This window comes from Sylvia atricapilla, chromosome 16 (genome assembly GCF_009819655.1).
Source record: "Sylvia atricapilla isolate bSylAtr1 chromosome 16, bSylAtr1.pri, whole genome shotgun sequence".
In the NCBI taxonomy this organism is placed as follows: Eukaryota; Metazoa; Chordata; class Aves; order Passeriformes; family Sylviidae; genus Sylvia; species Sylvia atricapilla.
Genome location: NC_089155.1, coordinates 10,440,989 through 10,468,253, shown reverse-complemented (window position 1 = coordinate 10,468,253; position 27,265 = coordinate 10,440,989). Strand labels below are relative to the sequence as shown.

The 27,265-nt window shown below is 42.3% G+C and overlaps 1 protein-coding gene across 1 annotated transcript in view; it reads left to right on the top strand.

The window, feature by feature from the left end:
* Positions 1-27,265, top strand: part of CDH4 (cadherin 4) — a 421,793-nt gene that overhangs the window by 265,405 nt on the left and 129,123 nt on the right. Inside the window, exon 4 of the mRNA XM_066330899.1 lies at positions 3,824-4,000. Coding sequence (XP_066186996.1) covers positions 3,824-4,000 — 177 coding nt within the window. The remainder of the gene's footprint in view (positions 1-3,823; positions 4,001-27,265) is intronic.

Sequence of the window (27,265 nt, the reverse complement as noted above, 5' to 3'; positions counted from 1 at the left end):
ATTGCTCATAACAAATATTACAGTTGCACATTCCAGAGAAAGAAGCATTTATCAGCAGAAGATGCTAGGGCTGTGTTATGATTTGCCAGAGCTGGCACTGTCCATGTGTGTCACAGTTATGGGCCAGAAGCCCACTGGAAGAGACATGGGATAGCTCAGAGCCAAGTGTCAATCCCAGACTTGCAGAATTTGGCCTTTAAATAAAACCACCAGCACAAGACTGCTGAGCTTCATCAGCAAGCTCTGAAAGATTTTGCCCCAATACAAATACTAAGGTATTAGATCCTACTGGATCCAAACTCTCCTAACAAGTTTATATCTCAGCATGGACTCTTCTCCTGTTGTTTTTTCTTCATCCCATACTTTGTAATTGCCTTTTTCCCTTGATCTTGAAGGTTTTCATCTGTTTTTGCTCAGCTGTATTTTTCTATCTTATCAGTGCCCTAAATTGATAGACAGGCATAATTACTGAATTATCTGACTATTTTATAACCTCCTGTAATTATCTTTGTATTACCAAAGATGGTGCTCACATGTTCCATGTTTAGGGTTTGATCCTGTTGTAATGAGTTATAAATGTCACCATGGAATTTTTGGAATGGAGAGTGGATTTCACTTTCCCCTGGGCACGTGTTTCATGGATTGCCTTCCCTGGTGGTGCACACCATCACCCTCGTGCCACGTGTAAGACAGTCACAAAAACAATGGGAGGGAAACCAGCCCAAAGCAGCAGCACTAGAGGTGCTTGACTTGGTTTTGTGAAGGACTATGGACAGTTTGTGTCACGGTGGCACTCCAAAAGGTAGAGGAATATTCTATCTTTTGGAAGTTTTTCTGAGATTCCATAAAGCATGTGGCCAATGCGGCCATGAAAGAAGAAGCAGTTGTCATCTCAGTAAAAGTTGTTATTCAGTAAAATCAGAGTTGGAAGCTGTATTTTAGAATTAATTGAATTTGGTGTCACATTCTGCTTTTGAGTTGAACTTTGAATTCATGCAAGCTCAAAAACACTGGAGAGTTTTCTGGGACTCACAGTTTTTGATGATGCTGTTATTCCATATATGTTCTGGGATGTTTCAGTCAGAGATCTGAATAGTTCTGGCATTTATACTCACCAGACTTTGTTACTGCATTTGTCTCACAGCTTTTAAACAGCAGAAAACATGTACAACATATTTAAACAACACCAGAGAAATTAAGGTCATGAGAATGCATTGTCAACAAATGAAGATAAAAAAGAGCTGTTGTTTAAAAAAAGAAAAAAAAATTGTTGTTGCAAGATGCTTTTGAAATTCTACATATCAAATTCAGAGTCATGTTGATGATTTATTCTAATATAGGAAAACATCATCAAGAGTGACAAGCAAGCTAGTCACTGTCTAGTCACCTGCCAGCAAATATTTCATACAGACTAAAAAGGCTGGTATTGCCTTGCTGAGCTGACACTAATTATTTCAGTATACACGGAGCTGTGGGACTCGTGTTAATTCTCAAGTCTGTCTTTAGTTCAGATTCATTCCACTGTGTAAACTCAGCAGAGCACAAATTATTTGACCATCCTTTCATAATCTATCCCCATGCTCACTTGCCAATTATATAAACTGATCCAAATACCTGCTCTCAAAGGATTCCCATTTGGGAATCACAAGCCAATTTAAAAAAAAAAAAAGGTGTGGGGGGGGGATATCCACTATTCTGTGGCTCATGTCTCGTAGTCCTATTTCATGTTGCCCTGCATTTCTGGGTGTCTTCTTTAGATAACATTGTTTTTAGCAGTGTTCAGAAAAGATACCTTTCTGGCAATGAAGTCCTTTTCGAATGAAACCTCTTTTGGATACAGCATTGCATCCCATGGGAAGGAGGAAGTCAGCAGTGCCTACCAGTATCCCAACTATCCCAGGAAAGTCTCCCACTGCCACACCACGATTCTGTTGCTTTTTTTATTGCACACTTCAGAAAGCATTCTTAGAGGAGCATCTAATATTGAACGTGGTGCTGTGATTTTCTTGGAGGGGTGTAAACAGCACTTAGGTGAATGCGGCCCACATCATGAGTGTGAGACAGGACCTGCACAACGTGCCTCTGTCTGTGACTGAAAAGACCATATTTGTCTGTTCTGTGAAAATTCAGCTCTGGAACAGGCTTGTTTTTATGGTTTGCAGTAAAAATAGCTGCATTTTGGCACAAGTGCTTCCAATCCTCGTAGCCAGCGGATGTCTGCCCTCCACAGGTAACAGAGATCAGAGCCACGGCCAAGCTGTGAGAATGGGCTCCTTGCTGCTGTGCCCAGCTCTCAGTATCTCCAGCCTTTTTGGAGAAGGTCCACACAGCTCTGGAGCCACATCTCAGTTTAACTTCTGTATACTGTTTACTTTTTATATACTATATAGTCTAGAGGTGACTGCCTGTTTCTTTACCTCCCAATCAGGAATTGAAATGTGCTAATAGATGGATTTACATCAAACCAGAAGGCCTGAAGCAATGATTCCCACTGAAATCACTGCCTACAGATAACTGCTTGGAGGGTGTTTGGGTTTTTATGTTTGGAGTAAGACAAAAAGTGAATGTGCCTTAAAATGGCAAGAGCCTCAGAAAATGCTTTGATAGCTTTTCCTGCACTGTTCTTGTGTGTTGGGGCATTGGGTTTGGGGCGAGTGAGTTGTTTTTCTGGGATTTTTTTGAGAAAAATAGCTGAAATTGTAAAATTCAGAGAACAGTATTCCCACTGGATCTTACCTCAAATGAAAAGAATGTGACTTGCAGTCTTTGTGATTTATGAAAGTTTAAACATTTTCTGGTGGGAGTGCGGGTCACCATATGGTAACAAAAGCCCTTGCTAGTTATCTTTTCTGCAGACTTTCAGAAGTAATTGCTGGAATCCTAGAAGACCACAGAGTATTTAAGTATTGGGACTGCATAACCTCTGAAGAGCCTTCCCAAATCTACATTTCATTGACTGATCATTCTATAAGGCATAAATTTTCTAATACTGAGCCAGCCTCTCTAAGTCAAAACCATGGTCCCACCATTTCCATTTTTATTCATAGCACTGTAACATAACCTAAAGTATCCCATGCAGAGAATCCATAGTTTAAAAAAAAATCACAAAGAAGGACTCAAAGTCGCACCAAATAATGAAAATTTACTGTGCCTGAGATGTGTTACACTTCCCAGGCAGTGATGAGGGGTGTATATTTTGGGATTTGTGTTCAAAACCCAGCTCTCATATAAAGATAATTTGTTAAGAAGCACTAAGAATCTGAACTAATGCACCTTGTCAGCCATGGGGCTGACTCTCCCTCTGGCTGAGGTTGGGTTCATGTGGCAGAATACTTTTGCAGAACCACAGGCTGCAGGTTTTTGTAGCCCTGCTTATGCTTAATACCACACTATAAAGCTGGACCCATGCCGTGGACTGTAAAGGAATCCTGTCCCATTTTTTGTGTTCTGGAAGATTGTACTTATGGGAAATTGGCAGCAACTTCTTTCCTCCAGTGTTCTGCTGCATCTCCTTGCAGCTGGTATAATGAAGAGGATCCATTCTGGGAGGTGTCTTGACTTGGGAGCGACAGCTCCATGTATTTGTGAATGGTTTAGTGGATGAGGTGGTGTTAGGTCATAGGTTGGACTTGATGATCTCCAAGGTCTTTTCCAACCTAGCAGATTCTCTGATTCTGTGTTTCTGTGAAAACCAAGTGGCAGCAGAGCTGCCAGTAAAGCGCATTGTGTCTTTGTTCCATGTGGCCGTTTACGCCACTGTTGGGACAGCTCCTGAGAAGCGAGGCCGAAGCTAACTGGGTGTGTTTTCTTGTTTCCAAAACAGCCCAAAGGAAGGAAGGCACTGCCTGGAGAGCTGGTGCAGCAGCAGAGTGACACCCTGCTGCCGTGGCGGCAGCACCAGAGTGCCAACGGGCTGCGGCGGCAGAAGCGCGACTGGGTCATCCCACCCATCAACGTGCCAGAAAACTCCAGAGGGCCCTTCCCACAGCAGCTGGTTCGGGTGAGTTAAAACACAAAATAGGACTGCTAATAAGTGGTGATCTTATAACGGCCCTGGTGCAGCAGTAGGTGTGGGAAGCCTGGCTCAGAGCACAAGCTCTCTGCCTTCCCTCCCTCCTGCAGGAACAGTTGCCTTTTCCATGCTGCTCCAAAGCTCCTCGCCCCAGTTTCCCTCCCCAGCTGACGCCAGCCTAATCGCCTCCTTCCAGCCAGTCCCTCCCGAGACACTGGCAGTGCTGCCAGGATGGCGTTTTGCCCGCTTTGCTGTCATCCAGACAGCAGCTGCAGGTGTAAGAGCTGGGCTGGGTGGCACCCAGCGAGGAGGGTGCTGCATCCTCCGCTCCCAGCCCGCTACAGATGCGCGGCGGCCTGGGGGAGGTTGGCTGCCTGCCCCCGCCGCAGATGGATCCCGCAGCCTCCCCTGTGCTGCTACTTTCTTTCTTTCTTTCTTCACAAGGATAATCTCTGAGATCAAGTTTACCCATGTGGTTTTCTGTGATGGTTGCGGGATGACAGAGAAAAAAAAGAAAAGGAAGGGGAAAGGAGCGTTTTGCAGAGACATTTGGTTGATTTGTTGTTGGTGTTGATAAGTGTTAGCGAAATATAAATACGTGTTGCTATTCCTCTTGTGGGTGCTGGTTTCAGTTTTTTGGAATAGTTTTCTTGTAAAAAGAAAAAAAAAAAAAGTAGAACTCCTTGGCAGGCATTTGCATGTCTTCCCTTGGAAGAAAATGGCAACAATTATAAAATTTCAGAAGTTATTTTGAGTAGCAGTGGTGTGTCATTGGCATCCCTTCTCAGGAAGTTCATTTAGTCCTTTTGAAGCAGTGCCTGGATTGACAGGACTTGGATCATTACCTGTTTCTGTGTCTAGGAGTAAGGGACATGTTCCCACTTCAGGGATTGGATAAGCTTGGATTGTTGGTACCATTTCTCTGTGCAATTAGGGAGTACAATAAGGACTAAAAAGTACCAGGTGGCAAATATTCTTATGTCTGTCCTGGAAAACCAGGGAGGGAAGCCAGGGAGTCTTTGTGTGGTCAGCAGTGCAGGGTATGGAGTGGCCCATTAATGTGTTGCCCAGCTAAGCTCAAGAAATACCTGAAGAGGGGAACAAACCTGATGTGTCAAAAAATGCCTTTCTAAATTAATAATTCAGATAAAATCTTCAATTCCTGTGAAAAATAAAGGGTAGTACTTGCAAAATGAACTTGTGCTCTCTTCCATTCCCTACTGATTTCTTTTGAGTTTTGACTAGACAGCAAGAGGACAGCTTGGCACTCGCTTACCATGGCAAATTTGTTGATTTATAGGGACTGAAATCTCTGTGGCACTTTTTACCCAACAGTATGGAGATGAAACAGAAGGACTCAACTATGCAAAATTCTAATATCAACGGAAATGACAAATAATAAATTTTATATGGGTATAGAAGAATTTATATTCATCACTTAGACGCCTGGTAACCTTGGAAAGATAACCTGGCTTATGGAAATACAGAACTCACAGATTTTCAGCAATATATTCCATTGCAGTTTTCGAATACAGATATTAGAGGAAACACTGAAAATGAAGTAAAAATGGGATGGAAATTTAAAAAAAGAATGGCTTACAAAGGGCTGTTTTCCTCTTCACCTGTCATACAGAAAGCATCATAATGACAGGGAAGATCATACAAAGAGTGCAACTTGATTAAGCATGAGACCCCTGATGTTTCAGGCTTGGGCTGAGCTCCTGCTCCTCTGCAGCATCTGGCCCTTTTGCCAATGCCTGAATGTGAAGCTTGGGTGATTCCTATCAGGAGCTACAGCTCCCTCTGTTAGACTTTGCTCTTTAATTATCCAGAACAGGACAGATCAACATCTTCAAAGACCAGCACTCTCTTATTATTTCCATCCACATAATCTTCAGATTGCCCTGGAGCATTTTGCTGTCTCCTAGATCTAGGTAAGAGTTTTGATCTGATTTCCCATGCTTTTGCTCACTGGGCACTGAATATTTTTGTGTCCATCTGCTCACAAACTGGAACCAGAAGTGCACATGTGAAGCTGCAGCTCAGATCTCATTTGTACAGAAGCAAGTCTGTTACCATTTTCTCTGCTATTTTATAGAAAACATTCAAACCTACCGCTGGTTCTTGGACACTGAATTTGTTTTGGTCCAGGAAGACCTGGCTGAGCTTGCATTTTGTAGGTGTAGCTGATGGAAACAAGTCCCTCCATAGTGCTGTCTTTGGTTCTGGCTTCCTCCAAGGAGAAGAAGGATGGCATGAAAAATCCCATCACTAAAAAACCAGAAAGCCCTACCAGAATTACATTTTCACAGAACCACTTGCTGTTTGCGTTTTTATAGGTCAGACTAATTTGAAATGCATAGGCAAATCTTTCAGGTTCCCTCCTACTCCTGCTTCCTATTGTGAAGGTAAAAATTCCATTTTATGGAAGTTGATTAGTTACTTGTCAGTATTTTTAGCAAGGCTGTGCCTGAATGAAGTTTAAATCATAGCAAAGGTGAATGCAGCTTGATGGGAGCCACATACCTCGAAAGGCAGCCCTATCTGGTTCAGCTGGGAACAACTATAATTCTCTGCTCATTAAACCATTTCATTCTGATAAAATACGTTAAATGAAAAAGTTTTTAGAGAAAAAAAGAAAAAAGGAACATTATCCCTGCCAAAAAAACCCCTTCTGTTAATTACTGGGTTTTCTTCTTTCAGAGGAACATCCGTATCTCTTCATATACATCAACCCCACTAACTAGGAAATGTGTTTCAGAAAAATAATGGCTGAAAAAAATAATAATAGGAATTTCTAATTAGTTTTGGCTGCTGAAAAGATTTACGTACTCTTCAAAGAGTTTAAATGAACATCTGACATTTATAAGCTAAAAATAATTTGTTAGTATAAAAAATGTTTTGTAAATTCTGCTTTTGTCTTTGAGCTGAGAAAACAGTTATCAAAATTTATTGATATATGCTTATTTATTTTGGAAACATTTATGAAAATCTTGGTTTAATTTCCTTCTGCTTCGCTTCCACCTTTGTACTAGGAATAATATTGTACATGCTGTGAAATATTTCACTGTAGTGAGGCTAATTTCATTACTAATTGTCAGGTACTCTCATTATTATAACTGAAGTCCATAAAAATGCCTATTAAAAATACAAAAACAATATGAAATCCCCCTCCTTCTCCAAGCAAATGACTCATGAAGGCACACTGATCAGCTAAGATAATATATTAAATAGTTGCACCCTTGCTGAGCTCTATTTTCTCACTGACTCATCCTTTTTAGTTACACGCGTAGCTAATTCTTAATTATCTATTATCTAATTATCTATTAGCTTATCTTGTATTTCATCCTCTTTTGAACTTCAAAAAGAATCTCAGTTTTGGATCCACAATCCAGTCTCCAGCTGCTTCTAAGGGGAATCTTGACTCAGTTTTCAAGGCAAATCTTGGTCCCTCTTAATGGGCTACATGAAAATAATTCATTTAAAAACCCAAGTCTTCTGCAGAATTGGCCTTTGGTCATCTTTGAGATGCTTAGATAATGGGCTCCTGTATCAACCACTGCAAGTGTGTTCTCCAGGACCTTTGCAGAGCTCTTATCCCAGCTTGCACTTCACAGACCTTAATTTTTTCCAGCTTGCCTCTATTAAACGTGGAACTGAAAAATGTATTATTTTCCAGTTAGACCTCTTATGATAAACAACTTGTTCATTCTCATTACACCAGCATGAAAATCCCCTGAGGATGACCAAGACAGGCTCTTGGTGCTCTCACAACCTGCCTTGATTGCATGCTGCAGGCACAGCATGGGCTCCCGTAGCCCAGCACTGGTGATCTCAGCCACAAGAATACCAGAAATAACCTGATGTGTGTAACAGGGAATAAGAGGGAAGGACGCATTTTATGTAAATTTAATCAGAAAGTCCTGAAGTGGCTTGGAAAGTTGGCAGAATACAATATACCTGAAGACTCTTGTGTTGTTGCTTAGCAGAGATGTCATTGTTGGGTTTCCGGCAGCACGGAACACATTAAGGGAGCAGAGAGCTCCTCTTGACACACTGCAAAACCCTGTGGTGGACTCATGAGTGGGTTTAGCACATCTTAAGCTATCCTGTGACATTGAATATTTAATATGAGAAAAGTTGATAGCAGACTCTCTAGCTCAGCAGCCTGTTTGTGAGCCACAGCCCACCCTGGCACAGGTTACGGGTGAGACAGCTCTCCCAAAACTCTGAAATCCTGGTGCTGGAGACACACGAGGCACAGTGAGCTGTGAAATCCCTGCCAGCATGGACCATCAGCCCTCAATGCTGCCATCTCCTTTGCTCCTCGTGGCTGTTTCAGCCTGTGCCTTTGCAATGTTTTAAATAGTTTTATTGTAGGAAATCCCTCTTGCCTCCTCTATCACAGCGTTGCTCACTGCTGTGAAATTGGCAGTGCAGAATCCATTAGCTCCCAGCTGCAAGACAGATGGCATCTGTCTGTGGTGAGAGAAGGTTTGTTGAGAAAAGGCCTTGCAAATGCTTCCCAAAGGACATCAGACCTTACTTTTCCTGAGAGAGATGCAGACAGCCTTGATTACAAATAGACCTAGATCTTCCTTGTTCTCCACAGGAACAGGTGTTTCTTTTGCCTTACCAGCCACACAAACACTCAGAGAAAAAAAATGGCTAGTTCTGGCTCTCAGTGCACCTCACTTTGTGATGCCCTGGGAGCATCATCAGCTGAAATTCAGAAATGAGGGGATTTGCTCTTTACTCAGACCAAGATAAGAAGGAGCAAGCTCAGGGGGTGGAGAGGAAATGGGATGTTGTGCAGGTTGTGATGCTCTGGAGAGTCACAGCCTTTCTTTGACAGCTGGTTCAAGGATGTAGATTGAGATAGCTCTTGGCTCAGCTGCAATTTCACACCACAAACTAACCTGATACCAAAGAGGGAAAGATGAGAAGGAAAATGGTTCACTAAATGTTCATCTTGCCATGGTCTTGGCTCTGGTATTGATCTCTCCTCTGTGTGTGTGTGTTACCAAGCCAAGACTCACGTGTGACTCACAGAATGAATGGAGAAAGTGAAATATGACACAGTGCTACTTTCCTGATGTGTCCATTTGAAATTCCTTTAAAACCTACAGCCTGAAGCAAGTTCCTAAACATATTCCACACTGTATGTATTGCTCAAAGGGCATCCCTTTGTTTGCATTCTGCCTGATGATGCCATTCTCAGTTTGCAGCATTCACCAAAAGAGAGGAGCAGATCCTGACATAAATCACACATCTCTGCCAGAGCTGGTGGGGCTACCCCAGTGTGTGCCATTTGGGAATCTGGGTCAAAGGAAGCAGATGCCCAGTGCTTTATGGGCTTTCCATGCACGCTCACATCCAGCATTATGGATTGAAAAGTGCAGCTACAGCATAAATGCTCCATTTAAAATTCTCTTACAACAGCATTCAAGCCTATACTGTAATTATACATATTGTATTTCCTTGTATTCAGACCCATAGGGGATTTATATTGTCCTTGCTAAAGCCAGAGGGACTGAAGGAAAGCAGTCATTTAATGATTCAGCTGTCTTGGGCTCTATGATTTAATCAATCATATGAAAGAAATTTTTAGATTCTTTGTGTTTAGAGTTCTCTTGTCTGAGCAGAAAATGTTCCCTTTTTGAATTGCTTTAATAGCTGTATTTATGCAGCTGAAAGTTCCTTAAGAAATGAAAGTAAAATCAAATTGCTGAGAATGCCTAGATAATTTATCGGAGAATATTCAATTAGAATATATTAATATTTTAGATTTCCATCATTAATTTAATATTCAGAGATTTAATTTAGTCGTTGAATTGCTGTAGTGCCATGCGTGGGTAGATTGTTAGGCTGAGTGCTTAAAACACCTGCCACAAATGGGTGAATCTCACTTTGATTCCCAAGAGCACAAACGCCTTTCTACTGACATAAGTCTTGCAGCAAAAACTCAGACACTAAATCTTGCCTGTGCTCTGCATTTTTCTATAATTGCAGAAAGGAATAATACGGTCTTCTAGCAGAAATAAATGCAAGATCCTTATTTATTTATGCATTCAAATCCAGACTGAGGGGGAATTTGGTGCTCTGTGGTTCTGAGTTTGTCAATGTATTACTGAAGAATTTCATTTTGCCAGACTGGCCTTGTCACTTACTCAAGGAGAACTGTCGTAAGTGAGGTTGGGATTTAAAGGTGATTGACACTTTGCAGACAGATAGCAAGGACTCCTATTGCCCAGTTCAGCTAAATAAGCTGCCCTTGAGTTTTTTGCCATTTTCCAGGATGCTTTGGGAATAGTAACATGAGTGGAAAAATGCCCCAGTAAATCATAAAAACCCCACTAAATCATAAAATGCCATTTGATCTGGAAGTGATAAATCTCCCACGAATGTAGCATCCCAGTTGCATGAAGGAAATGGAACCATTTTTAATTTCTCCCACAGCATAAAACTGAGATTCTCAGAAACTAAGGGAAGCAGTGAGGCTCCTCCCAGAGATTGGGAAGTATCAGCATGACATTCCAGAAGTCTCAAAAAACACTGGTAATATTTATGATTAACTTCAAGTCATTAATTTGGGGTACAGCAAGTTGGACTAGGAGGAGACAGGATAACAGACCTATGGTCTGACCTTGTGGTTGATATTTCAAACTATTTGGCAGTCACTCAGCATCCTCTGAGGCAGTGGGGTGGAATACACTAGTGGATTTGTGACCCTACTGCCAATGACTACTGGTTAAGTAAAATAAGTAAAAGTGAGTGACATGGAATGATAGAATTGTTTAGGTTGGGAAGGACCTTTAAGATCCTCAAGTCCAGCTGTGATCCATGCAGCCTTTGCTTAGCTATTTTTTCCATGCAGGATCTGACTTTTTCAGGCTGCTTGCATTACTGAGGATGGTCTTTCTCTCACAGATAAGAAGTGGCAGGGAAGCTGAATGACTGTGTTTGAGACCACAGAGCTGTTCCCATGGCCATGGGCAGCACTCTCCAGTTACCAGCATCGGGGCCTGTCCTTGGGTTATTTGAAAAATCTCATCATGGACTCAGATTTTAATGGAGTGGTCAGAATCTTCTGCTGATTGTTCATATTGTTCTTTGTCTTCTATTCACATCATTCTATGTCTGAGCTGACTGCTACACCTGTGCATTGGGTCTTTCACACACAGGTCTGTTCTCAGAGCCATGCAAAGGTGCTTCTCTGCTCTCTGCTGGCTCTCCACCAATTCCTCCACCACCACCCCCATCCAGCCCACACCTTTTAGCTCCAGCTTCACATCAGGAGCAAGAGATTCGGGAAGCACAGAAGGATAACTACCCCTCCAATTGTCATCACAGGCATACTGCAAAAGAGTTCATCAGTCACTCCAAAGAGTATTTAGCTATAATACCCCATTGCACATATTGCAACATATCATTACCTCCCATCCTCTCCAGAAAGTGAGATAACTGTAATAGCCACTCAGGCTGGCTGTCATTATGTGTACAGGCAGAGACAGGAAGGCATAGTCAGAGCTAATGCACACAGCTCAGGAAGGCTATTGAAAATCTGTAAAGACGGTGTACACAAAAACAGTGGGTTAATTTGCTTAGAAAAGAGCTTTGGTTTTGCTCCCGCCTTTGCCAAAGTAAAAACAGTAATAATGAGAAAAGCTGAGACAGAACAGACAAAGAACTCGCAATCTGCCTCTTTGAGTTCATTCTTTAACACTCATCACCCACATTAGGTGGCTGTGGGACTTGGCTTCCTTGATGGGTTGAAATGGAGTCCCAAAGACAGAGTGGTGCTGTGTGGGTGTGAGTTTGGATTTGCAGAATGATGGTGCAGATATAACCTTGACAGCTAGGCTGTTGCTGAAATTCACTGTAGCAGGCTGGATGAGATAGGGAAAAAAAATCTACAGTTTTTATTTCCTTACTATTGCATATGTTCTTGATAGGCTGCACCAATGAAGAACTAAATACAGCACCCAGAATTTCAGATGTCAGCTTTTAAGATTTTAGAGAATTTACTCCTGGGCTAATTTTAAGCTCTCAGTGCTGTGGTGAATTGTTTTTAGGGTTTTTTTTAATAACAGCTGAGATTTTCAGTGATAAAGGTGTCACCATCCAAATCCTTTCTTAACTGTCTCTAATGCAGGCTGATGAAAGATGTAAGCCATGGCTACAGGATGGGGCAGCCAAGAATGGATATGCAGTAGTTTACCAGTTTCATTAAAGGCCCCATTTCTTTGCAGTTTGTCCTTTCCCATAATTCTTACCATATTTTAATAATTACCATATTTATAATAACATTCATATTTGTTGCTAATTTCCTTAATTTAAAGGACATTTTCCTCCTATCCGAACCGTTAGACAACTTAAAAAGCAAACAAACAAAACCTTGGATTATATTAAGGGAAACATTTTGCCCAAGGCAATTTGGATATCTGCAGATGGTGGTACTGAACATTTTGGCCCTTGTTCAGCAGAGATTTTAAGAATGTGCCTAAATTTGAGCCTTTAAGTAACTCCGGTGGCTCTTCAGAATTTATCTGTTGACTGGAAACTAAGGACATGAATAATGCCTTACTGGATTAATGTATCCAGCATTGTGCAGTACTAACCTCTTCGGCCATGTTTATAGCTTTTATTAGATTCCCAATTTTAATTACACTTCTCTGAGTGTACTGGTATTTACTGAGAGCACTCTCTCACATGTGCACACACATCAGCCTTTGCATATGTCCTTTTTTTTCCTAATAGACACCAGAACCTGCCTTGAAAAGCCACCCAGTAGACCTTGGTTGCATTTTTTGGTACTAGTAAAGAGAGCTGAATTCTTTTTCCTCCAGGAACCAGCTCATGCATCATCCCCTAAGTCTCTGCAGCTGCTGAACCTGCCACATACTCATCCTTGTCACAACAAAGCACCTGGCCCTGCCCTCCCCTTGCAAAATTTTACCTGAGGAATTCCCCTTTAGGAATCAGGTTTTGGAAACCAAGACTGATCACCTATGACTGAAGTTGTAAACTCCTGAGCCTGAAAGTTTCTCAAGGAAATATTGACAGACCTCTAAATGCCATAGTGCTGGTGGCATTGCCAGGGCAATTTGCCTTCCTGACTCCACCTTCCACAAGTGATCTCTGCTCATTTTAATCAAAACATCATGACCTGACAAGGGTTTTGCATCTGTGCTTGGGTTTGTAACCCTTTTGGGCTTTTTTTGCAGTTGAGTCATTTGTTTGATTTGTGCTTCAAGGCTTTTTGAGCTGTAACATTTATTTAGGCAATGAACCTAATTTTCTTGTTGTTAAAAGAGGGACAGTTTAAGGAAGAAGAAAAGCTGTGAGGGCTTGTTGTTTCTGTCTAAGAAATGAAAGGCATGCATTGTGTTGTGAAAAGATTGGACATGGAGCCCGTGGTTTGAACCTTTAGGGGAACTTACTGTACATGTGCCCCTCTGCTAGTTAAACTCCTCTGAGGAAAAGGCAGAGCTGCAGTGCCCCCATTAGTGCAGGACTATAAAAAATTCAGAGCGAATGGCCAATTTTCCATATTTCCAAGTCACTGGGAAAAGGCAAGGCAGCTAAAAGGCAGAGTTTCTGACCACACTGTGAGCTATTTGGAGTTATTTCTGAAGTAACATCACTGGAAAGGAGCATATTAGTAGAGAGAGGAAAGGAAACTAAGATTAAGGATCTGCACTAAAAAGTGTTGCTAGTTAATCCAAGCCCTTGGAAGGGATTTGTGTGAGTTGGAAAACACAAATAAATGTTTGGCCAGCTTACATTTTCAGTGGTGTGGTTTGCAGTGAAGTGATGACACAATTTACTTACCAGTAAGTGGCATTCAACTGCCTCTAACAAAAAGAAATTACAGTAGAAGAATCAGACATCATCAGAGCATAAATCTGTTATGGAAGATTATAGCAGTTATTTATTATTTGAAAGCGAAGAATTGAGAAGCAAGGTGGCAGTTTTCTTTCAGTCATGGGAAATGCACCCTGTAATGTCTCCATGGAAAAAAGGAAAATGCTACACCAAAGTGTTCCCATTCAGCTCAATGGCAAAAGCACTATTCGTTAGCATCTGTTTTTGCAGGGAAACTCCTGTTAGGAGAGGAATTTAAATATCGGAGGAAGCATTTCCAACAACTGTCTGGGTTTACCGAATATTTTTCAGACAGTGTTCTGTTTATGGCACAGGTTTTTGTATGCTAAAGGAAAAGGCAATTCAGAATTTATGAAACAGCTGCTGTGTCTTTTGAGCACCTAAGGGACAGAATGACACAACATATATGTATTTCTGAAGTTACTGGAAAGAAACAACCCAACAACTTTCTGTACTTCCTTTTGAACCATAACCCGTGGCACCTGCAAGCATTGAAACATTTTCTTTTAATTTTTTTAATCAGACATGAACACAAAATTTAACATTCAAGTATAACGTGCTATTAGGAAATCAGCTCTTTTTCTCCTCCTTCTGTATCCATTCAGTTGTTAAATGTCCCCCTCCCTTCCTTTTTTTTTTTTAACCTCTTGTTCTTAATGAGACTTCCTCCTTCTCCCCATGAATCTTTATGTAGGCAACCTTAGCTCTTGATTAATCAGTAATTAGGGAAGGAGTCATACTGATTTCAAGTCTTTAGTATCATACTCTCCAGCTGAAATTCAAAACTAAAATCTGAAGGAAAGCCATAGTGTCAATATTGTGCTCCGTCTAACCATATGATGACAAAAATCCCATCAGAGTCAGACCAGGCATATCTATTTATATAGGCACAAATCTGTCCTGCTTGATATCGAGTGTAACACAATCATAATTCTCTCCCACGGCTGCTTTCTCACACATTCCCTGCCTTTGTCACCATCAGCATTCAATATTTCGCCTTAAAGTTTACTACACCCTCTGTCATCTCATCTGACACTGTTTCACTTCGCTCCGTGTTTGCTGAGCAGTCAGGGCTCAACTCAAAGTTTAATGAGCCCTCATTAACCTCCGTGAGCTTTGGATCAAACCCTTGTAGTGTAATATGGAAATAATGCCGGGGTATTATGGAGTTAAAAGCTGCCCTACAGTGGTCTGAGGATAAAGTCACCGCGGGCGGGCGGCGTAATGGGGTGTTAATTGGATTGAGAGAGGGTATTCATAAGTACTGAGCACTGAGTGTTGGATGCTGTAGAAAGAAGGGAGTACATGCTTGAAATGGTATGATCCTAAACTAAGGAGAACCTGAGGTTCCCCTTTGCAACTCTGCTTCAGCGTTTGGGGAGTTAATGCTGATGAGGAGGAGTTTTCTGGTCCAGGTTGATGGGTGCTGTTGCTCACAGGTCATCTCTCTCATCCTCTTGCTCTCAAATCCTGTCTGCCTTGGTTCCATCAAAGTCCTTCTTCCAGAAACTAACTGTTAGCAAAAAGGTGGTGTCGTTGGAAAGGAGATGCTGATTCCACACCACAGCTTTTGCATTTCCTCTTATTTTTCATCTCAGGGGTAAGGTGCTTTCAACGCAGCATTTGAAGTGACCCAAAATGTTGTGTTGCCTGAGCTCTTGGTGTCAGTCAGCTCCTAAGCAAGGCTCTGTATTCCTGTGGATTGCTTAGAATATTCCCTGGGGGCTCTGCTGATCAAAGACTTCTACCAAGTCACATCAGAGCAGTGGATATTCAATATTTTGGTCTGTTCCCTTGGGTGTGCCCTTTTTGTATCCAAAATACTGTTAATTCTTGGAGAAGCTCCACCTCAGGCATTGTGCAGAGGATAATCAGGAACAGCAAAGAATTAGATTCCCTGAAGGTCTAAAGGACATCTGGGTCTCTTAGCAGATCCTGCCACATGCCCAGGGCCACAATGGTGGGGACGCTGGGCTGCTGCTGCCCCTTCTGAGCTGATACTGTCTGTGAGTGTGGAGGATTTGAGAACTGTGACATCATCTCTTCCCAGAGAAATGGGACTGATTCATTTATTTATCTTAGGTATCTTCTGTGCTTCTTGCCTTTTTTTGAAGAGCTGTTCCTTTCATTCTGTGAAGCCACAGATGCAACACATCCTGTCTTCCTCCATGCAGCCAAGTGCTTTTCCCTTTGGGCTGGTGACAAGTCACTTTTTTCCTCCATATAGCTAAGGAAAAAAAGAACAATCACATATGTAACCATTACAGAAATGTTTTTCTGGAAACTCCCAATCCATATCTCCAGAAGACATGTCCCCATTCTCTCTTATTTTTAAGCAAAAGGCTGTGTCACAGCTGTCCCTGTGCTGCCTGTGTGCCAACCTGCAGTTCCTGCCTATCCTAATCCCATATGGGAGCGAGGCTTGAACATATATGCTAGGAAGGGTTAGGAAATTCTGCTTGATTTGGTGCTCTCCTTTTATTCTTCAATTGATTAGGCAGCTGCTGAAATAAACCTTCCATTGGAGGAGTTCCATAATGTCCTCCCCTCTAGAGCAATACTGCAGCCCATATACCTCTCTTCTTTTTGTCTTCATGTTTCCAGTTCTTGTGTCCTGTCCCAGCTTTTCAGGTCTTGCTTTCACATTTTTACTTTTGCTGTAGTGTGTTCCCAAAGGGATCTTTCCACACATTTTCTCTGTCTCAGGTGGTCCCTGCACTGCTGCTCAGCTGTTCAGGATCAGAAGTCAGTCACAATCCCTGAAAACTGAGAGGCTGGCCGGAGTCTTGGCTATCTCTAGTTCTTGTACCATCAGTTCCAAACCTTTCTTCTCAGTTGGAAATATCTTTTTTAAAAAAATTTTTAAAACCCACGAACACCTAGACTTGTGATGTCCCCAGAAATTGAGAATGTAAACACAGAGCAATCTGTGATGAAACCTGGAACATTCCCACTGTTGTCTCTCCATGGATTTAAGTACCAGTTAAATGTCACCACTCCAGTTTTCTTGAAAGGCTGCTGTGTTTTCCTGCAGGACAGTGTGGGTGGAAGTGTGGACATTTCACAGCCAAGGGTGTTGCTTTAAGGGCTGAATCAAAGTGTGGGAGATTTCATTAATCTTTTCCATTCAGTTTTTCTGATTGAGCTTTTTTATTTATAATTATATGTCTGTCTGATTGAGAAAGCTATTTATCTGTTCAGTGATGAATGATCAAGAAGAAAGGATGGACAGGATGTTTTTAAAGCCTTTCAGCCCCATAGCTGTAGCCACTTACACTGATAGCTTGCACTGGAAAATGGAACATGAATCAGAGAAAACTTGGGAAATAATAGGAGGAAAATTCAGAATCCATTTCTGATGAGTTATATTAAACCCAAAGATCTTCCACTTCATAGAGAAATTATTTAAGTTTTATGCAGCTTTTGAGATTATGACAAGCTGAACAACTTGTTCTGGCTTGGTGCTCAAGCACCATATGGTACTACTTCAGCAATTTGATGTGATATTATGAATAAGAGTGCATGAGTAGTGAAATGTTGGGGTTTTTATATCGTATTGGCCTTCTGCAATAGACATTAAAAATGTTTAGAGTAAGGGAAGAGGAAAAAAAAAACACCCAGACCTGCAGGTTTCAATAGCATAATTGGAGCAAGCAAGTGGAAAATGAATCTGTGGTGATTAGGAAACCAGTTATTGACAGACTGTCTTGGACAGGTGGGGATAACCCATGTTTTACAGGCCCTGTTCTCCTTTTAGGTTTTCTCTGGTAGAATGCTTGTATTGTCTTTAAGGAAAAAATCTTTATATCCCATTTTCTATGTTTAGGGCTAGTGGTTTGCAAATAATAATTGTTATGCAAGTGGAAATTGACTCCGTGTGTAAAAATAAAATCTTAGGCTAAGCTTGTAATCTCTGACAAGTATATGAAAGCAATAGTCAGCAAAAGATAATGATGAAATCTCAATGTCCCTGTCTGAAGAAGGGCCATCACTTGTGTTACTTTCCCCCTAGTTATAGGAAGTTGCTTCCTGAAATTTGGCTGGTAAAAGCAGTTCATGGATAGCCAGATGTGACTGCCAAATTTTGGAGGATGGACTAATATGGAGATGGGAGGTCTGGTACAATTCACAGGCAGCGGTCTCCCTTAGTGTGTCAGTGTGTTCTTAATTCTAAAGATAAAACAAATCCCACCCCTACCAATACATATGTGTATTTTTATATATTTGTGATGGATTTGAACTAATGGTTTCTGTAAATCATACATCTGGTGTACCCAGAGAGGATGGAACTGTGGACCCACAGATCTCGTGGGAGGATTCTCTGGGAGGCAGAGGGTGGCTCTGCCTGAGGAGTCCCTGGAATAATTAGTGGGACTGAACACCTGCCTGGAAAATTTGGATCAGTTTCTTATTCTGAATTACAGCTGCATTAGTGGAGTTTTAAGGGACAACTGCTGCTTTGAACACAAAATGTTCATATGAAAAAATGTCTGATTTTTTATAGTAATTTTGGGATTTGTCTTGTCAAACAAATTCCCCTAAATTTGTTTTTCAAATGGCTTTTGGTTCAGAATGGAGCTTTGGTTTGTAGTGTCGATAGTGCCTCCATTCCACAGAGCTGACTGGTTTTCACTAGCTGTTTTGCATTGTTTTTTTCCACCCTGAGAATTTCTTTCTTCTCGTCCTTAATATATTCCCAGTTGGAATTTAGTTTCTGAAAAAAAAAAAAAAAAAAGAAAAAAAAAATCCTTCATCGCTGCAGTGATTTTTAGCGGTTGTATCCTTTTATGCATCATTTTCACACAGTGTGAACATTTTAACCTTTTCTTAATTATTAGCATTTCCATTCCTGCTGTTCATTAATCTGTGCTGGGCAAGGACCATGATGTGTTGCCCAAGGATGCAGCCGTGGAGCTGCTCAGCTCCTGCTCTGTGGAAACCTCAGCCTACAGAGATTTTCATGGAGCATCTACCATTTCACTTTTGAAGTCTGAACTTAGGACTGATTTATTTATTTTGTAATGGATAAGTTGGCTCGCTGTCCTGCTGAGTTATCTGCTTTAGCTAGCTACGTGGGAATGTTGTATAAATCCAAGCTGCTGTTAGCTGCACTCGGATAGTAAACTGTGCTGAAGAGTGTATTCAAGTACACAAAACCAATTATACCTGACACCTGGTAAAATCTAAAACAAGAAACTGATAGAAATTAAGCAGTAAATTACCCAACAGGGTTAAGGTCCAGCCTGTCCTCCTCTGGCTCCAGTTCTCACTTACAAATGCAATTGTGGCTGAATCTCCAGCTTTAGCTACCTGGATTTTCTCCTCAGATATTTTACAGTACGTCCTCTCAGGCTTCAGTTCACAGCTGAATTGCAGGCACAAATGCTGCTGATGCCAGGGGAGCCTAAATGACTCTGCAAAAGTCAGAAAGGAAATCCAGGGTATATTTGAGAACTGAGCAGACTCTCCCAAATCCCCCAAGTAATCCCTCCACCTTACGTTTTTTGCATTTGCTCTGGAGTTGTTAAGATGTTGCTGGTGGCAACTTGAGCTGATAGGTATTTCTACAAAATCTAGTTTTAAAAATAACATCCAGCCAAACTGAAACTTACTTCGAGTGTTCACATTCCATAATGTTATCAGTAGTATTATACTTCTCATAATCAGCAAAGGCCCTGGTTTTCAAAATGTGACTGTATTTTGGCAAACTTAAGAGTCTAATATTCAAGTAGGTTTTCTCCTTCATTAATTTTCTGCGGATAAAGAAAGAAAATCCCACTTTCTGAATAGCTTTTATTTAAAATACAGTTCAGTGGTGCTTCTGGAATATTGGTTTGTAATTCTCATATTCATTCAACCCCAGCTTTCCAAGCTATATGGAGTGAAAATATAACCACTTTCCTCTTGGTTAGAATACAGTACTTAGTGTTTTTTAAGTCTAGTGCTGGGCAAACTGTGCTGGGTTTTATGTTGATGATAAAGCTTTAATTGCACTTCTGAAATCCTCATCATGTGCAAAACAGTACCGCTAAACTGAATGGGAACGGCATCCCATAAAAACCAGGCAGCCTGGAGTATGATTAAGAGACAGTAATTTTACCTTATTCGGACCAGCACGGTTTCAGTTTTCATACTTTGCTTTCCAACACCTCTCCACTGCTCAGACACATGTATTCCCTACCACCATCCAAAGATTTCCTCGCAGCCTCCTCAATTTGTCCCGCTCCCTCCTGCAGGGAAACGGCAAAAACTCTACAAGAATTCCGGCAGTCTTTGATTTCCCCAGGATCCCTCTGCAGCAGCCATGTCTGAGCAGTTGGCTGGCGTGGCGGCTCCGCCGTGTTTCCAGCGCGATGTCGTGCGCGGGTGGCGGGAGGTGACAAGGAGGTGGTGGCACCACGTGTCCCTTTCTGGCTTCTCAGAGTTTCCTCGGCTCCCCATTTCCATGCCTGATGTGGGGAGCTGTTGTACGCACGGAATGATGCCGGCAGCAAAGCAAGACCATCTTGGGGATTCTCAGTAGGCAGGAAATGGGAAGAGGAAAAAAATGTGAATATTGCAAAAAATCCACTTTCTTCAGTAGGTGCTAAAGCTGCACCTGCCAGTGAGTGCTAACAGGGCTTAGTTCACTTGATTGAGCAATACTCGGGGGAGATCTGGGGCCAAATTTCCATCCTTGACAACAGTTTCTTCCTCCACTGTAATTCATTAATTAGCAGCTATACCTGTTTACATAATGAAGTGTCAGAGAGCTTTTATCAGTGTGTTGCCTTATGAAATGTCACAATGTTCTCTTGATCAGATTAGAAATGTCTGACCAAAAAGTCCCCGGCATTTCAGGGCATTGTGTGTGACTCATGAAAGGGAGCACTTAATGATGGTGCTAATGAAAAAGTCAGTCCAGACACATTTTCTACAGTGCAAGTTTTTCCCAATGCTCAAATATTTGAAAGTAAAAAAAAAAAAAATTAATACTTTCTTGCAGCGTGTAAGTTTAAAATTGTGTTCTCAAATGAGATGTTTTAATTCTGTTGCTCAGTCGTGCTTAGAAATAAAAAACTAACCCAGACTCCAGCCCTGTTAGATCCCTAACCAGTTTATAATAAATGTGGAGATACCAGGACTAGCATCCCCAGATGTTGAGCACAGCATATGGTACCTACGTAGCAAAATACAGTTTGCACTGGGATTCTAGTAATAAGTTTGTATAGTATGTACATCTAGATTCCTGTAATACTGGTTGGAGAAAGATGCAGGGCTGCCATCATGAAATATATTTAGGTGGGTTTTTACTTTCTTTTTGTCAAGGGCCTGTCTCTGTTGTGATGTGATTGGAGATTAATTTCAGTGAATATTAGTATTTAAAAGGATTTTCCCCTCATCTTTCCCTTAATCCCTTTTTGCTGAATGTATGCTTCATTTCATTCTGTTCTGTGCTGAGATTTGTTGAAAGGGATGGCGAAGAGTTTGTATTTCCCTTTTTGGCAGCCTGAGCTCCATGTGGTTTGTGTGAATTCTTCTTTCAGGAGAGAACATTTAAAGGCAAGAACTCCTCTTTGTGCCTGTGGAAGGGTAAAATCAAGCCTCTCCTACAGCGCGTTTCAAAGCGTTTCACTAGGAAACAAGAGCATTTTGCATTCACATATCCTAACCAGGATTCATTTTGAAGAGGCTTGAAGGCAGTGACAAATAGAGGGATTTTATAATGTGTAACTCGGCTGAACTGCCAGGGTTCTGCAGAGAGGCATCCTTTGTGCAAAGCTAAAAATGTCATAGGCTAGAATGAAGTAATAGCATAAAGTAAATTTCTGAGATTTTCTTTTAAAAATATGCTTCAAGTATTCACAATAGAGCTGTGCTTTTAAAGCAGTCAGACCTATCCCCTACAGATTAATTAGTAGTACAATGCTTGATTTTGAAAAGGAGAAGATGGTAAAGGTGGCTGCATTGAAAAACTTGTCAAACGTCTTGAAAATGCGTGGAGAGAATCAGCAGCAAGAACACTCTGCAAGGAAGCAGAAGGATGTCCAGAGACACACAAACCCGCTGTGGAGAAGGTGGCATCAACCCTGGGTTTAGCACAGGTTCTTTTTGGCACACAGCCTCTGCTCAGCCTCTCCATGGGCACTTTGGGACTCTCAAATCAGCCACTGCTTTCCTTTCAGTCTGGGGATTGCAGCATCCTTTGGTCATCACTGCAGAGCTGTAGGGGCAAGACACCAAATCCTCCCTGTGCTCCAACCTCTGCCACCCTGAGAAAACAGGTGTGACCTGATCCCAAAATATGTTACTGTTGAACACTGCTGTTAGTCTAGAAGGAAAGAGCAGCACCAAACCAAATAGCTCAGCTTTGTGAAGGGTTTAACATGCTCTTACAGTGACCTCCTGTGGAACGGAGCAGACACCTTGGTGCCCTGCACTGGGGCAGTGACACTTCTCACAAAGCCCACGGCCCCTCACATCCTGCATGGCTCTGCCAAAGACTCCAGCACGTTTCCTTACTCTTCTCAGGCAAGATGTGGATTTCTTTCTAGCTGGATGAGCTCTCACCTTTAGAAAAGACATCTCTGATTAGTGTTTCAGATCCACAGGCTGCTTACGTGTGCACGTCTGCGAGGTCAGAGCCAGCACTTGCCTTCAGCAGTTCGACTACCCACCCTTGTTCTTTGCATGATGGTTTTAATAAATGTTATATCAGTTTTAATATCATGAGTATTTCATTTACAAGGTGATGATGTGTTTGTAGAGCATGCAATGCATTTCATTTAGCAGTTACATGCACTGAGGGATGCATTGAATAAAATATTACTTTAAAATTAGATGATTTCTTTAATTCTATATACAGGCTCTCTGGGTTAATACATATTGCATCTAACTCAAGCAGCAATGTAGCTTCTGTAACCTAGTTCTTCATGCATTGTAGTTCTTCCCATTGTGTTGTCCAGTGAATTTTATGAGTATTATTTGTTAATATGTTCATTTTATTTGAATAAGAAAGCAAGTCATTCCAGTGCACTGACTGATCATGCTGTGAAATTAGATTTTGAGAGCAGCCTGTAAAGTGAAATAATCTGTTTGCCTTTTTAGGGAACTGTTGCCCCTGTGGTGTTGGCTTTGCCTTTGTAAGAGTGTCTGTAGTGCTAGAGCCACTCCAAGGGAGATGGTTCAGCCGCAGCTGCTCGAAGTCAATTCCCAGCCATGGCTGGGAACGTGTGTCTGAGCAGAAACAGGAATCCCTGTGCAGGAGCCACTGCCCCAAGAGTGAGGCATGGGGACAAGGCAGGGGACACCTCAGATCAGCCAAGGCAGATGAATTCTTCAAGCAGTGCTGGCCAGAGGCAGGGCAGGGCAGGCACAGGGTCCCCTCTTTGTGTGAGTGGAGCTGAGGATGTGTCCTGCTGCTGCCAGAGGCTCCGAGGGCTGTTCCCACAGCATGGCACACATCCCTCCAGGAGCCTTGCACACTGAGCATGCACTGAATTGTCAGCCAGCTGAGGGCTTCCCTTTTATCTTCTACCTTCTGTCTTATTTGAGAGAGTAGAAAGACAAATTAAGGCATTCAGCCTCCGTGCTACATGAGTCACTCATCTTGAGTCACTTGTGGAGGAAAAAACCCATTCTGGGCTTTTTTGGGCTGTGCTGCTGAAGGAGTCCACAGGACCTCTCAAGTGCCTCCAGGCACAGTTTCGAAGCCCTTGAAAGTTTCATGGCAATGTTGTTTGATACGTTATCCAACAGAATAAAATATTTCCAGTTAATGTTTTAAACATGTGCAGCTCTAACCAGCAAGTGCAGAGAGGCCAGCAGTGAGCAGAGATGAGAGGCTGCATTTCAGCCTGCTCCTGCATCACACTTACCAGTAAGGAACCGCTGGAAATTACAGTCCCCTTGTTTGCTGCCTTCATGGAGGATAAGAAGAAGCAAGGGGAAGGAAGGAAAAGCTTTTTGGGAGCTGGAGCCACCTGCCTCGTGCATATTTCTATGTACAAAAGGGAAAGAGATGATTCAGCTGCCGTGCAATGAATATTTTGCTGGCATGAAGTCGAGATGATCAGAAGAGTGAATTCATCCTGCAGGTTCTATTTCATCAGTTTCACATCCAGAAAATGTCCTTCTCTCCATAAAATCCTGATTATTGTGCAGAGAGATGAGACCTAAGCCCAGCATGGACCCTGGGAGGCAAATGGCTGTGGCTGGGGTAGGACATTACATCTGAAGACAAGGTCTGGGTCCTCTCCCATCTGTGGCTGGGTCTGTGCAGAAGCCAAAACTGAAAACTGGGAGGGAGGTTCTCAGGGCTGTGGTCTGGCTGAGTTAAGTGTCGAGCTAAGCCTCAAAGATTCTTACATTTTTGTTACAATTCATTGGGGGAATCCAACAGGACAAGCTGAAGATGTCCCCACCGTGTCCTGGAACTCCTTCTATTCCCCAGGAGGTGCTTAAAGGCTCATCTTGGCAAGGTGACAGCATCTCAGATTTCAAACACAAAAACTTTATCTGAATAGGAGTAGTTTGGTTTCTGCTGCAGTGTGAATGCGCACATGAACAGCAGCAGGTGCTCAGCAAGTGCCAAGCAGATCCTTGCTTTCCTTGTAAATTGGCCTTGGCTGATGGAGTGGAGGGAAAGAGGAGGGAGCCAAGAGGGTGTTTAACCCTTTAGCTGGAAAGTTGACCTCACTGAAGCTGTAGCAAAGTTGCATCTTCCAATAATTGCATTAATTATATTCTGAGGGATTTCTCATTTAAATGAGGTAGAACTTAACTTTTCTTCCCCCATTCCATTTTCACCCTTTTTTTTTTTTCTGGGCAGGACTGCTTATCTAATCAGCCACTAGTGTTTTCTCTGACAGTCTCGCAGCTGTAGTGACACTCAGTCTCAATCACATCAAACAAGTAAATGACTTTCATTCACAGTACCTTTTGTCTGATCAAATAGGTAATTACTACGTGAAATTAAAGGCTTTAACAAAAAAGTTCTTTATTGTTCCTGACTGACAGAAGCAATACAAAGAGAAAGTGCTGTGATTCAAATGCCGTGGTGACACCAGCCCCATCGTGGAAGCAATCAAAGGCGTTACTTATACACTCGAGTGAGAATACAAACCAGGCAGAGGTAGACTGACAGACTGCCTTTAATCTTTGCTACCCCCCACAACTCTTCCCTTTTTTTTTTTTTTTTTTTTTAAAGGAGAATATAATTTTATGCAAATGGTAAATATGACAGGAAGATCCAGATGTTTGAAATGCGTTTGGAGGATCAGTGCATTTCCCACCATCAGTAAGTAGGGTGCTGTCTTTGATTGTCAAGTGACATCAGACTAATTCATGCTGTGACTTTTGGGACTAGCAATCTAGATTCTATTGAAGCAGAAAACAAAACAGAGACTTCTTTGAAATGAAGAATTTCAACATTTATCCTCACCATCTCCTGTTAGAGCCAGCATTTCATCCTCTCTTCTTCTATTCTGTCCTTTAATCACTTCCTCTCTCCACTGGTGAGCATCATTCTCTGCTCTTCGCATTTTACCTCTGGGAGAGGTAGATTTACCACCAAGGTGCTTTCAATCCGGTTTTCACTAAGGACTGATGATAGAAAATGGGATGGATACAATTTCTCCAAAAGCTTTTCTGTAATGAGGGCCACGGGGTTACTGCAGTGAGCAGAACTAATCGGGGTGCCTGGTTCTGAGCATCAGCCTGTGCAAGGCAGGTAAAGAGAAAGGTAAACATCAAGTAAATATGCCTGTTTGTCTGTCAGTTATTAGTGGCACAGAGCTGCCAGGAACGGAGTCAAGGTCGTGTTTGAGCAGTATCTGTGACAAGAGATTGCAGGTCTGAATTATGCCAGTAGGGAGATACAGTATATTTGCTCTCACCTTCCCCGAGTTGTAGGCCAAGTGGATAATCTGCTTTTTTTTATAAACTTCTAGGGAAATCTGCTTGTTTTTCACCTTAGTGCATTCCAGGGAAACTTAAACTTGGAGCTGGTTTGATGTTGGAGTAGGTGATGTGCTGAGGTCAGTACCCCACAGAGATGTTCCCATGAGGACATCCCATGGTTTCTGTGCAGCTGCCTGAGTACCTGTGCTGAGTCAGGCTGTAATCACAGAGCTGCTCCACTGAAATCAGTCACAGAGCTGTGTGTTAACCTGACACACTCCCTGAACCCAGACATTTACAAATATGGACGGAATACTAAAAGCAGTGTGCTGCAGGAGTGTAATCTCTCCCTGCTCTGTGTGCCAAGGCAGAAGATGTGCTTTGTGCCCATGCTGGAGACATCTGATCAAGTTCTAGAGGTGAGGTGACAACACGGCCGAAGTTTCTCACCAGCAATCAGAGATATTGGAAAGAACCAGGTTCCCCTCATCTGCATGCGTGAGCTGAAAGCCAGCCCTGTACAGAATCTGCAGGAATTGCTGGCCACAGACCACTTTGGATCAAACTGTGGGTCATGAATCCAGCTGGTTCACAGACTCATTTGCCATTCTCCGAGCCTGCGTCTTCCGTGCCCTCCGCTCTCCACCATGGTGTCCCCACTGAGTGCAGTTGAGTGGAGCTTTTTTAGAAGCAGGGCTGCTTGTGGAAGATCAAACAGCAACTGTGGCCAAAAATAGGATTTTTCCTCATCTGCCTCTAGCTAGGAATAGGAGACAAATCCTTTCTCTGCGGCCCGTGCTGTACATGAGGTTATTCATTAGGACTGGTTGGGAGCTAAATTAGAACACAGCTGCCACTCGTTGGGTAGTTCATCATGCAGAGCAGACCACTTTGTGGCTCCCACCACTGCAGGGAAGTCAAATGCGCCTCGAGAGGCTGTTTTTAACTTACACATCCCCAGAAGGTTTGAGCCCAGATTGCTGGAGGGGTGGAGAGCAATCTCCTTGCTCCTGGGGCTGCTCTGTCCCAGGAATCCAGCAGCCTGCTCCTGCTGCTCCCAGCAGTCCTGCAGAGCAGCCCCCTCTCACTGGGTGAGAGCACGGTTATAGCAGTGCAGGCAAAGTGGGATGTCATTATATGGTTATATAGGATTTCTTCAGCTTTTGAGAGTCAATTCAATCGTCTTGAAAGAACATATGCAAAATATGTGCTTGGCATTGAAATACCTCCAAAGACTGGGAAGAATTGCAGCCTGTGGATGAGGCTATCTCTGTTCTTGCATGAGGTTTATTGTAACTGATGTTTAGCAGCTTGAGGTATTTCTACCTATAAACTGAAGCTGCTGCTTTTGCTGACTGACAGTCATCAACGTTGTTTGCTGGTCTATAGGAGAATGTAGGTTAAAAAGCTTAAGGAAAAGATGTCTGGCACACTTCTGAATGGATATTAAAGGGAAAAAAAAGGTAAGTACCCAAAGCAGAAAAC